This window comes from Silurus meridionalis, chromosome 8 (assembly GCF_014805685.1).
Source record: "Silurus meridionalis isolate SWU-2019-XX chromosome 8, ASM1480568v1, whole genome shotgun sequence".
Lineage (NCBI taxonomy): Eukaryota > Metazoa > Chordata > Actinopteri > Siluriformes > Siluridae > Silurus > Silurus meridionalis.
In genome coordinates, this window is record NC_060891.1 from 5,393,075 (window position 1) to 5,406,709 (window position 13,635).

General features: G+C 40.0%; 1 protein-coding gene across 2 annotated transcripts; it reads right to left on the bottom strand.

Moving 5' to 3' along the window:
* On the bottom strand, positions 1 to 11,229 carry kctd3 (potassium channel tetramerization domain containing 3). 2 transcript variants are annotated; one of them, XM_046855972.1, is made up of 18 exons: positions 10,749 to 11,229; positions 9,177 to 9,230; positions 9,004 to 9,049; positions 7,476 to 7,549; positions 7,312 to 7,370; positions 7,079 to 7,159; positions 6,771 to 6,926; positions 4,737 to 4,830; positions 4,464 to 4,654; positions 4,268 to 4,383; positions 3,755 to 3,842; positions 3,469 to 3,585; positions 3,167 to 3,337; positions 2,930 to 3,085; positions 2,734 to 2,830; positions 2,441 to 2,640; positions 1,264 to 1,399; positions 1 to 685 (listed from the first exon to the last, which is right to left on the bottom strand). In XM_046855972.1, the coding sequence occupies exons 1-18, from the start codon at positions 10,817 to 10,819 to the stop codon at positions 181 to 183; spliced, it is 2,412 nt and encodes an 803-aa protein (XP_046711928.1). In that variant the 5' UTR covers positions 10,820 to 11,229; the 3' UTR covers positions 1 to 180. The 2 variants fall into 2 exon arrangements, with proteins under 2 accessions (XP_046711928.1, XP_046711927.1); XM_046855971.1 differs by having other exon boundaries at positions 1,264 to 1,402; positions 10,749 to 11,227.
* Positions 11,230 to 13,635: the final 2,406 nt, after the last annotated feature.

Genomic DNA, 13,635 nt, shown 5'->3' on the forward strand with positions numbered 1-13,635 from the left:
TTGAGTAAGAAGTATGCAGTAGATATATTTAAATATTCATTCAACATCGGCTTTAGACACCAGTATCCTGTATCTCTGTGTTTCTTACCAGAGATATACTCCTTCAGGGATATGTGTATGTCTATGGTAATACTGCTTCGGTATGTATTTGTTATTTATATACACACCCTATTTTAGCGTTCATTCGCTCATGTCCAGACCCCTGCGGTGGCGTGGGGAAGTGGACGCTTTAGTTGGAGAGGGGGAGGCAGTGCTGGACGAGTCGCTGCCTCCTGCCTCACTCCCCACAGACACAGAGCTCAGCTGAGGGACCGGCGGCGCCTTCTTCCGGCTTAGGAAGTTCCCTTCAAACGCTCCTCTCCTCTTACCCTCCGCTCGGCCCTCTAAAGTACCTTCGTCGGATGAGTGTGCCCTACGCCGGTGATCTCTGGGACTGTCTGTGGTGCTCGCCGGACTCTCGGAGCTCCTCTTGTCTCCGGTGTCACCGTTGCTGTCATCGTCAGTGCCGCTGCAATGCCCACCGTGTTCCCTCAGGACTTTGGCCAGGTTGAGAGTGTGGATGTCAGGGTAGCTGCTGAAGCTCTCTGTGCGACGGGCACGGGCCAGCAGGGGGCTCTCTCGGTACGGACGTACAGCACCGTATGTGGCATTCTCTGACAAGAGTTCTTGGGCCTGCAGTTGAAGACTGAAAAAAATTGTGATACAGAAAATGTGGGTCATCAAAAGTCTGATGGGATTTTAATTAGTTTCCCACTATACACATTTCTCTATACATTTACTGTAATATATATATATATATATATATATATATATATATATATATATATATAATATTTGTCATGATTGTCAAGAGTTAACTCGTGATTAATCGCAACTTAATCACACATTTTTATCTGTTTAAAATGTACCTTAAATGAATCCTTTTTAAGTTTCTAACACTATAACACATGGGCAAATATGGATGCTTTATGGAAATGTATATTTATTATTAGTGAAACCAAACTCACCACAGAGCATGAAGACAAAATATTCAAAGTACCAAGTACATACAAAGTAATTCTAGTGTTTTGAATGACGTAAATCATACGGACACCAATCTGAACTTTTGCTATGTTTCCACACGTATGGTTTTAATTGCTGGATGTGTGCATCATGTGTGGATTTTTTGGGTGTTTTTTTAATACTTGCCACATCCGTGAAACAAATGTCGTTAAGAAAATGAGTGCAGTTAAAATAATGTGGGACTGATGCACTGAGTCTGACCTGGAGCAGGACTCTCGGAGTCGGCTGTGGTGCAGTACTGAAGGAGCGGGGCTAATGTTGGGTGTGGCACAGCGTGATGTACTCAGATCGCATTGATCAAGCAGCTTTAGAAGCTCCTCCTCTGTAGGCCCTCCAACTTCTTGAGGCAGAAAAAACACAAACATAGTCACAAGTATAGTTTAATATACAACAGAAAGGACAGGAAGAACTAACAAGAGTGTCTGGACTCATAAATGACCAAAAATGCATGGTCATTTAAGAGGTTATGCATTAAATTATTCCCAATAATCTTTTCTTGTCATTTGTGTCTATATACAAGTTTTATCTAATCAGATTTCAGCCGTCACTTTATGTATTGCCGAAAAGGCCGGCACTATAAGCACTGCAGGCCTTTTCTACCATAAAATCAATGTTGTTTGAAGCTATTGCTTTAACCAATCAGACTGCGACTTGCTTTCTTTAAGGCCCTAAAGCTTCAGAACACGTTGGCATTTTCACATCCTTTGATTGGATAGTCAGGGCACATGCTAATCAGAGCTCGCAACCCCATCTGTTGCAAACTGCACGCTCTAATATATTCATGTATGTTAAAAAGCTGTTTTTCATTCCACCGATGACGGAGGAGAAGAAAAGTCGCAGACATTCTTAACGAGGACATTTACAAGACGGACTTTTCAACAAAAGCCAGACATCATGAGGAAAGGTCGGCCAAATCAGTTCAAAACAGTGTTTTTCATGAACCGTTTATACTTTTGCGTTTTCTTTCCTGTAGAATTTGCAGAAAAACACACAACTTGCCTACATTTTAAATCCACAGGAAAAGCAAAATGCACTGAAAAATGCATGGTCGTTTATGAGGTTAATATCGAAGCTTCTGCAAGAGATGATGTATGCGGCCAGTGCGGCTGTGGCTGCAGTGAAAGGAGACTTGTTGAATTGTGTGCATTGGGTTTCTTGCTTCAGTAATGCCATTCATTCTCGCTGTATTAGATTCCTGTCTGTAAGCGTAGCATATACTGCGTTTCTCTAGAATATTGATGCTTTCTATAGCCGTGGTATCATAATAATGGTATTGAGGTGAACTGATTCAGGCAGGACACCTCTGAAAGCCTAGGTGTGAAACGCACGGCCCGCCACTGACTAATAATGAATAAATAATAATAGTAATTGAACTCACCCACATCCCGTTTGCTTTTGCTGTCGTTCTTGTTCGCCGTGTCCATGGCCGTGGTTAGATCCCACATCTGGATGCTGCCGTTCGCGTGGCCGGTGAAGAGGTAGCGACGTGGCCGGGAGCCCATGCGACTGGAGCCCTCGCACTCGCGCACTGTGAAACACGTGATGGTGGTACTGTCCACTGCCTGCACCTCGCAGATCCTTTAGTTGGACATGCAGTCAGGTCGAATAAGCACAGATTTGAGAATCGGAAGACATTTAGTAGATAAAATTTGTCGGTGATTTGAGGTTTACCTCTTTCCAGTGGAGGAGAGACGCACAAAGAGTTTGTTGGTTATCGGAATGACTTTCTGAATGAACACTTGTTGGTCGTCTCTCTCTCCAAATGGTCCTGTATGGGTACAAACACCCCATTTGTACAAACACACCAAGGCTAGAGACATTCTCTGAAGTAGATTCGGGTTTTCAAAGTCCTTTAGGGCATAGTCACCTATGTCGTTGCCGGAGGAGTAGCTGCTATGGCTCTCTGTCTCCTCCAGCGAGATGATCTTGAAGGAAGCCAGTGGCGTGGACCCAGGCTGAGTGGAGATCATGCCTCTAAAGCGAGTCACTGTCCACGTCCTCACGTGGTTATTGTCGGCACACACTGTAGCACAAAATCGTGGAATCGTCATCGTCGCAGTGTCAACGAGAAAAAGCGGATTTCAAATAAGTATTTTAGTGTTACCTGATACGAGGTGTTTCTCAGACAGCATGATCTTGGTGACAGGGCTGCGATGGACCGTGAATGTCTGAAACAGCTGAGGCCCTGATCCAACCGTCTCGGGGTGCTGCACTATCACACGCACTGCACCTGAACTAGTGCCATACGCGATCTCGATCCAGTTTCCGCTCACGCCTGTGGGAAAAAATTTAGCTCTGTAACCAACCTCAGTTGCTCTGTTTCAAGGGGAAATGATTTAACTGTCTATAAACAGCTATTGTGATTATAATTTCTGCGTTTAATCGCACAAAACGCAGGTCACCTACTGGTTTTAGGTGTTAAGTACACGCTGAGAGCTGTTATGGCATCATTCGAGGGGTCGTGGTAGAGCTCGGTCACCAGCAGGTCATTGTCCTTCATTCTCAGTGGGAACTTCTGCATGTCTGAAAAAAAAATATGCCATGGATTTTCTTGCAACTTCACATCTTGTGCGTTCATGGCTGAAAACTAGTTCCTCTTTATGATGTAACCTATGCACAGTATATGCATTTACAAAGTGCGTCAGATCAGTGTAGCACAGTTGTTACCTCAGCACACCTGCCAGTGGCTTACCAATGTAGTAAATGGAGCCATTGTTGCATCCAAGAAGAAGAAAGGATCCAGCTGTGTCACAGCTGGTGATGGGTACTACATCCTGCACCTACACAACAAAGACAGTGTCTTATCTCGTGACGACACACTCGCATGAAAGCACGTGAATGTCCACCATATCATTTAAATGGTCTTTAGGACTAGTGTACATTCATCTGTAATTAACTGTGATTTCTAAATGTTGAACTCTTTTCTGGTGACAAGCTTCAGAATCTTGTTCTAATCTGATCTAAGCACTGATTTCATGAGTATATCAGAGTTATGCAGGTTTGTTGATGATGTGTTCTTTGTCATCTAGAAATGACCTCTTTTCTTGTCAAAAGTATTCGGTTCTTCGTTCATGAAACTAATGAAAGGAACTCATAAAATTTTACAAACGAAGGAACACATTTTTATTTTAAACATAGTTTCATCGAATTTTATTCTTGTTTTTTTTATTATTGCTATACACACATTTAGTATGAATGCTCTTACTTGCCAATGCTGTGTCACTGCGTTCCACACACCGACCTTCCCAGTATGACTGGTGGCAACCAGCTGACTCCCAATGAAGAAAAGAGAATCAACAGGCACACCAAGACTGAACACACCTTCAGAGATAAACATAATCAAGTCAAATCAGAAAAAAGATTTACTATCAGAATTATTGTTTAAAGCCCCTTTCTCTCACCTATCTCATTGCCACTTCCCCCATCCTGGATACTCCATAAGATGATCCTGCTCTCCGACGACACCGCAACCATCTTGTCTTTGTCACCATGAGGACCGCCTACTACTTTCGCATTTAGGGCGACACGCTCAATGGCCCAGTCTAGGTAAGGACTTGAGAACACCTGCTGCCATCCTGAGGATTCCTTTATCCTGTGGAACAAGACGGATCAGAAGAGTCAAATCCAAACGATTTGTTTTCCGAATTTCAGTCAAGTTTTTAGCCGAGTTTTACCTGTAGCAAATGACGAAATGAGCGTAGGCAGCAACTATCCAGTTGTGATGACCGGCAACAATGAGCACCTTCCTGGGATCAACTGCTGATCCAGCTGAGTGAATGACACAAAAAAGCGTTTTAGCTAAACTCTGCTTTTTTTTGTGTTGCGATTATTATGGTTCTCTAGAATCTAGGCTTAAATCACTGGGCTTGGGCCATTTTAACTAAAGATAACGCATGGTCCTGAGTTTTCAGCGGATTTTTAGAGTGTCACAGCGTCTTGCAGGAACAGATTTCGATCAATGACGCACATTCCTAAAGAAATATTTAGAACAGGTTGATTTTTGATATTTAACACATTGCAAACTAACTTCTAACATACATTTACAAATGTCAAACATAAAAAAAAAAATAATAATTTACACAATAATATTAACTATAAAAACAGAATTAATAAGAATTCTCTATCCAGGGGTGATATTGCAGGTGTTCACAGGAACAGACTTCCTGAACTTCTGGATTATGATTCATGGCATTTGATGGAAATGAAGGAAATTCTAATCTTCCACTTGAAATCCATTTATAGCGATAGATAGATAGATAGATAGATAGATAGATAGATAGATAGATAGATAGATAGATAGATAGATAGATAGATATTTCTTCTTTTCTTACATTTTTATTACAATAAAATATTTACAATTTTGTTACAATTTTAAATAAAATGCCTGCTGGGTTAAATAATATATAAAAATATTTTGTACATTTTTATTAAAATAAAATGGAATAAATCAAATTAATGCAATAGACTTTTATTATATTGATTACATTGAGTAATCAATTAAATTGATTACATAAAATAAATGGAAAATGTCTTTTACATTTAATATTTAATTTTCTAAATATACTGTATGTTCTGCTTAACTGTTCTACTTATTTCAGCATACTTTAACAAATGTTTTTATTCCTTCCATCCTACATAAAACGCTAAGAAATCCATAGTGTTACCCAAGTTAGCCGCGAGCCAACAGAACAAACTTGCAATCCGCCACTTAAAACGTTCCTGGGGGAAACTCAGATTTTAACTAGGTTCTGCACATAGTTTCCCTGTGGGTTCAAAAAAGTATTCTGATTGTGATTGATTCTTCTATATGTACATAACCTCAGATGACAACTAGGGTGTAACGGTGCACGTGTACCAAACCGACGCCCTGTACCAAAATATAGAAATGCGTGTACCGTAAAACCCCTAGAGGTCACCTGAGGTTATTTACATATAGAAGAATCAATCACAATCAGAATACTTTCTTAATCCAACAGGGAAATTGTTGGGTTACAATAAAATTAAAGATTAAAGTCAAATTAAAGTTAAGGAAATTGTAATAAAATATGCACATTAAGTTTTATATTAAGTATAGATGCTGTACAATTAATGAATTTCCGATCTTACTGAAATGTGTAGCAGCAGTGAAACAGATGGCAGAAAAAGTCAGACTACAATGGAACAGTTACACAAGTTATTGCACATGTAAAAATTACTATTATTAAATACAATTATTGCAAATAAGTGTGACATAACAATCGATAGCTATATTTATAACTATATCTATATTGTCTATGAACGTTGGTAAAGTTTTAGGCACTGATCAATAAAAAAAAAAGCCAGGTGAGATGAAGGCATGCTGCTATGATGCTACTGTAGACTGTAGACAAGATTCTGTTACTAAATACATCCGAAGGGGAACCTATTTTTGTAAACTAACCTCAATGTACTAATAAAAGCTCAGTGATTTTACTGGCTGGGTGAAAATACCCTTTTTTTAAAAGAACTTATTGGGCTAGTTAAAGGACTGTATCATGTAATTTATACAGAAAAGATTTAAAGCATATTCAATATTAAGGCCAAAACTCACAAACAAGAACAACTGAAACGTTTTGATTAGAGCACAGATTTGATAACAGTTCAAAAATTTTAGATCAGACACGAGATGAAATGGAAAACGTACAACATGCAGGATTCAAAGCTGAGATGTTTAGAGTGAGGGTACTCACAGAGTCTCGTTGCCCCGTCCAATCCGTTGGGTCCAGGGAGAGATGTGTGCGAACTTGATCGCAAGAAGCCCCCGTCTGCTCCGCTGGTGCCTGGGTACTCGTCCTGGATTCCAGCAGCAGCACTCTGCCCACTGGCAACCTTGCGAGGGGGGATAGCTGGAAGAAAAGCGACATAAGCAAAATGTCCAACTAGTGCTGTGACTGACAGGAAACATTTTTTGGGCTTTGTTTAAAGACCAACATCAAGCTGTGCAAGAATGTATTAGGTCATCGTGAATAGCATATCTGAAGATCTGAGAAACGGCTACCTGGTGGTGGGAGGTAGCCATGAAAAAGCACACTTCCACACGATGATCTCTCTAGCTCCTCGCACAGCAGCAAACGCCGAACTAACCGCAACAGTAGGAAAATCAGCACAAAATAGGGGGAACAAATCCCAGCAAACATGAAGCGAAATCATAATGCATCTACATTCATATTCAATTTTCTTGTATTCACATCTTAAAAAAATATTTAAAAAAATAGGAGAAAGAAGTCATACCTAATGGTGTAATCCCATAAAACTCAGCTTCATGGCGCAGAATGCTTATGCTGACCCCTCTAAAACCAAAGTGGACACAAAAAGAACCTCAATATTTTCGCCATTCGAATTCCAAAGTTAAAACTTTAACTTTTAACTGTTAAAAAGTTCAACTTTCGCCTTACCTTAAATCTAACTCTTTAGTGCGAAGGAAGTTCAAAATGGGCACAAATGCGGTCGGGTCCCTGTCAATAAATATCTACAGTGCAAAAGGGTACATTATCAGTTGAACTGTACAGTAAATCATGCTGAATAAAAAACACAATAAAAAGACACTACATTTACATTTACGGCTTTTAGCAGGCGCCCTTAACCAGAGCGAGGTACAAAAGTGCTTTAAGTCCCTATCAATGAATAAATCAACACTTGTTCGATAATTACAAACTTAAGATACCATCAGCCTACAACTCAGAGGATATTTTTTTTAAACAAAGCTAGAAAAGTGCTTGTTTAAGTGTTTCAGGAAGAGATAGATCATTAACCGTCGATCAAAGATAGCCAGTGACTCCGCTGATTGGACATCTAGGGGAAGTTCATTCCACCATCTCGGTGACAGAACAGAGAAGAGCCTTGGGTATACTTACCTCTTACCCTGGGAGAAGGTGGTACTAGTTAAGCAGTGGTAGATGATGAGGTCTCTGAGGTTCATTTTTGGCCTTGTAGGCCAGCATCAGTGTTTTGAATCTGATACGTGTAGCTATCAGAAGCCAGTGGCGGGAGCACAGCAGTAGAGTGGTGTGGGAAACTTGGGCAGGTTGAACACAAGTGTGACAAAGTAAAGTGACAAGAGACTAAACAAGCATTCGAGCAATCAGTGTGGACAGAAATGGTTGAATCCTTCTGATATTGTAGAAAAGAACCCGATAAGAGCGAGTTACATTAGCCAAATTTGAGGAAAAGGACAGTTGATTGTCCAAAGTTACCCCAAGAAGGCGAGCAGTGACTGGAGGGGGAATCAGAGAGTTGTGTAGAGTTATGTTGAGATCCTGACCTGGAGATGAATTACCTGTGATGACCAACAGTGCTCCCTGAGACTAGGGTGCAGCCCTGTGCTGCCATCTGGTGGCATGTTACAAAAATTAGTCTGTAAAAGTTTTGATACCACCTTGTATAATGGTTAGGGTAAAGACTCAGCATTTTATACGCCTTACATACAGCACACAGGGCATTTATTTATTAAGGATTCATCATATCCATATCAGTCACTGCAGTAGTGAAGCAGCCAGACACTGTGTGTATATGATAAACCATAACGAGTAAGTGAGCGTTGGAAATCCCTTCTTTGGGTTTAAAGGCGTTTAGACAGCAGTTGTATCATGGCTCTTGATGACCACTTGATGAATCAGGGACCCAAAAATATGGGTCTATTGCAATCCGAGCTCTACGCCACCACAAGTCAGCATGTAATCCCAGAGCCGCTAGCTGGCTGAACAGTGAGGAATTTGAGCTAATAACACTAAGAGGAATTTGACCCCACTGGTAGATTGAGGGGTAAATGGATTCCAATCCCAGTGGTTCAAAACAAAGCCACAGAATTATGAAAGATGGCTGTGGTATTAAAGGTAATTTACAGAAATGTTTTTGGAAGGTGTCAGCTGTGTGAGCATGACAAACATTAGACCCACAATAAAAAAATTAAAAAAGTAAACTTACAGCTCCAGTTTCATCCCTAAGTGTCGATATTCTCCCACTGAGTAAGCTAAAACATAAAGAGAAGGTTTGATTAAGACCACACCACCACAATCCTGTTTCAGATGTTTTCTTTTTCTTTCTTCTGCCTCAAAAAATCAAAAGCTATTATTTGACAAGTCTTCTCACTATCCTACCTTGAGAAGAAAGAGTCTGGAATCCACATAAGAGTCTGTCTTGAGGTGCTAAACCTAAAATACAATAAAATAATATGCATGTTTGTATGTATTTATCATCTCATTTTGCAGTGACAAGAATCAATGAGGATGGAAACAGTTGTAGACCACCATTCTAACCGCAAAAACATTAAAACAGGATGTAAGGCTGTATATCAGCAATTATTTTGAGCACTGACCCAAAATGAGGGACGCTCAGGAATATCACCTGAAACTAGGTAACAAATGCCAGCGCCAAAAACATGCCTTAAAGCTTAGAATTAACTGCTCCTCCTCCTCCACAAGTCATCCCATCTTGACCAGATTTGGCTTACACCATCTTGACTAGAGATTGCTGGAACTATCGGCAAAAATCCATATAGATAGTTTTTCCAGGTTGTGTTATACCATTCAAGAGTGGCCTCTAGAGGTGAATGACTGACACCTCATGCTGTTTTCTTTTTTTAATTTTGGATGGAACTCTTTTACACAAAACTTGGTAGGCGTCTTCAGGACTATGAGCTGAGGCTCTGCCATGAACTTCTTGCCTGCGCCACCTACTGCTCGTAAGTTACAATAACATGCTTTTAATAAAGCATGTTAAACTCTAAACTAGACCTTTCACTCTACAGTCAAGGATTGGGCAATATAATGAAAATAAATTAATTTCCAAATGTTCAATATATCTCTTGATATTTTTGCATTTTCTCTAAAACAATTAAGAAATCAAAAAATGACCTCCGGCACCATTAAAATACATGATTGTTAGATGGACCAGCCATTGTTACAATGCACATACGAAATGTAAAGTTATTATGAGGCAGGTCTTCTAGATTTAGCTTCTGTTTCACAGACTGGAAGTGGTAACAAAGAGCGATATCCGAGTTCTCTGGATCTCTGGACAGTTCTTGGGGAACCTAAAAATACATTTGTGAGACAGATTTGTGGGTGGAATATGTACAACTTTGTCTATAGCAGCTACCAGGTTTTTCCTCTGGACACACAGGGTATCATATCTCTATGTAAAAACTATAGATGTAATTTCATGGCATGCTGCAAGAGAATGCATCCACCAGATTCTTCAGCAGATAAAGAAAAGACCAGCCGTGGGTTGTTCTACCAAGATTTTACACAGCTTGCAAAAGACATCTAGCTTTACCTCCTTTATTTATTATTCCTCTGCTTTCCTTTCTTTTTCTTAGACAAAAGCTGTATGAATGTGTGACTCACTCACCGAGTCTTGCCTTTTGCCAAAGAATTTGATGTAAAACCAGATAGTAATGACTTTCACAAACAAATCCCACCATTACTCAACACTCACCAGCTTTATCATAAAAGTCTGAGCATGCACAGTGATCAGAATGGTGTGTTTGGTCCATATAAAGTCCATGAAGCTAAATAAGGGATCATCTCATCTATAACATGTAACACTTGCATGCATTCGGGACTTGGTTACATTGATGTGTTACAAACCTGTAACTCATTTTCGGGGTTTGAACACAATTAGTTTGCTTTTTGATTTTTGGAAACCTTGTCTTTGCTTTGAGCCCTTACCGTGTTCCTCCGACGTTCAGCTGGATGATGTCACCCGGTCCAGATGTTGGGCCGTTACACACTCCGGCCATTCTGAGTGCGCACGGTGTTCAGCAGCTCGAGCTCTCGGTCCCGTTACCCTTCTGGGGCGCGTGTTTTACCAGGAACTCGCGGAAAACATCAGGGCCGCTCCGTGGGAGTCTCAGCACGCCGTGTCCCCGCAGAGTCCCCGCAATGTCCCAGCAATTATCCCCTCTGTCCTAACACATATCCATATAACAGACTCATCGAGGAGGCGGTGAATCTATTCAACGAAACAGCGGTTATTTGTTTGTTTGCGTGTTTATTTATTTGTTTTTATGTAATTTTTTTCCCCAGCCTGCGCGTCATGTTTGGCCGCAAAACGAAGCTGGCCGACACCGACGTCGTGCACAACCACCAATCAGAGACTCCAGCGTCAGGGCTTCCCCCGCCCATTGACACAAGCCCCGCCCACGACACTCCTATTGGCTGCCGCAGACTTGCTCAAGCCGTCAGTCATTTATTAATGGGGCAGAGAGTCAGCGAGAGGGCGGTTCCTATTTATGACGCCACAAAGCTGAATTCCTCATTGTTTCTCCCAAACGCAAGGAACCCCATTACAGTAAAATAAAATAATAATGAGGTCATTGTTATGACCTCATACTTAAATCTAATAAACTAATAGTTATAATAATTAACTATAAATGTACATAACACATACACGATCAGGCATAACATTATGACATTATATAACATTATGCCCAGTGAAGTGAATAACACTGATTATCTCTTGATCATGGCACCTGTTTTTAGGTGGAATATATTAGGCAGCAAATAAACATTTTGTATACAAACTCGATGTGTTGGAAGCAGGAAAAAATTGATGCATGTGAGAAGCAAAGCCTCGTCCAATCCAACAGACGAACTCCTGTAGCTCAAATTGCTGAAAAAGTTATTGCTGTTCATGCTCAACAGGTCAGGAATGTTTTGGCAGCAAAACAGGGACTGACTAACTAACTAACTAACTGTATGTCTGTCTGTCTGTCTGTCTGTCTAGAGGTAGATTAAGTCGGCTCCCCTCTAAAGGTCCAGGTACCAAATTCACAATTATAGAAACCAACAAAACTATACAAAAACGCAATATAACAACACGTGGCATTACAGAAAGAGAGGCATTTCACATATGGAGGGTGAATACCATTTTTACTAAAGCAAGAAACCCAGTTAAGACTCCAAACCTCTACACTACAACTTCAACTGTTCCACGTACATCATCTGGAGCAGTTCAGAATCAATATTTGTCTAATAACATAACAAAAACATAAAAATGTAAATAAAATACAACCTACTCACCAGAGATGCATAGTCATAATTTGCACCGCTCTTCAGAAGCTGTAAGCCAGTGGTACTGCTCATATTCACTGGTCTGGAAGTGGAGAACAAACCATTTCCCGGGCTGAGACAAGCTAGCTAGAGGTCGGTGTTGGCCAACCTCTCCTAACGATGTTTAACTTTTCTTGGAAATGGATTTTTCAAAATGTCCAAGACCAAATCAATTTCGGTTCCTCCGTCAGTGATTGTGGGCATAAAAAAAAGTCGAACTCAGATGTATTAATGTGTGGCGAATACGAAATCTGATATGTTAAAGAATCAGAGCTATTTCCTTAAGGAGACTATGGTAAAAGGGCCAGCAGTACTGACTTTGAAGGCCCTGGGCAGATTAGATTGACATGGCAGCACATAGAGGCTGAAACCTGATTGGACAAAAAAATCTAACATACACGTACTGGAAGTAGTGCAGCCAAGAGAAACACTATGAAATGAAGAGAATAAACTGTTGGGGATAAATTAATACAGTTTCTTGGAACACATATTAGAATTTAGGTTGTAAATGTAGGTCAGTGCTTCTGAAGTGTTTAGACCAGCAGAGAAGGCTTTGCTGGCCCTGATGGCCCACCACTGATATACTGAAAACACAGTGGTGCAAAATAAGAGACTAATAGGGTGCATCAAATCACAGTCAGCTCTGAATATTTGTTTTTTCTTTATCAAATATGAATTACTTTTATTATTTTTATATATATATATCGAATACTAATGGTTTTCCACTTTGTGACATCATACTGTTATTTTATTTGTAGTAGAAAATATATATACATCAATAATTCTTTACCACTGTCTTTTTTGTGACAGACATGTTTGATGTTGAAGAGGCTGTTGATCTTGGTTAAAGCAGTGTTTTAGAAATAAAACCTTATAAATGAACTGTTTTTTGTTCAGACTTTTGTTGCCACGTCCCGACGTTTTCGAGATGTGTTGCAGCCATCGAAATTCAAATGACCTTGTTTTGTCCTTAAAATGGTTTATATATGGTTCTATTGCGATCAAATATGGGTTTATGAGATTTGCAAAGATTTTGAATTTAGAATTGGGGTTGTATATTAATCATTTAAGGGGGTCCTGAATCATCCTTTTCCTTCTCTGGTTATCGTTTCTGTGGTTATAGTCAGTTTTAGTCATCTACCATCCCTGCTTTCACAATTGTGCTGGTTAGAATTCTGATTCATAGGTGACCATTTAGTAGGATTTCCTGAAGTGATATGGTTCTGTTTTGTCCCACATTATGAAATTTTACATCAGTCACCACAGATTTAAGTGACATTCAGGCATCTTCTTTTACCATCTGAATGGCTTGCCTTGATTTCATAGACAACTGTGTACTCTTTATCTTATTGTATGCATGTGAATATTAAATACACCAAAATGATGCTGTTAGACACCAACACATTTGACCAGAGTACATCTGAACAATAACCACAACGAAATAAGAGCTGACATTTTTTACTTCATATGTGATTTACCATTGTTGCAGTTCCAAGCTGCTTCA

Excerpts from the sequence above, each read along its gene's own strand:
- kctd3 (XM_046855971.1), bottom strand. The coding sequence starts at position 10,819 with ATGGCCGGAGTGTGTAACGGCCCAACATCTGGACCGGGTGACATCATC. Across the intron at positions 3,338-3,468 it reads GTACTTAACACCTAAAACCA|GCGTGAGCGGAAACTGGATC; the intron begins GTAGGTGACCTG and ends TTTTTCCCACAG. Across the intron at positions 1,403-2,440 it reads CAAAAGCAAACGGGATGTGG|AAGTTGGAGGGCCTACAGAG; the intron begins GTGAGTTCAATT and ends TTCTGCCTCAAG.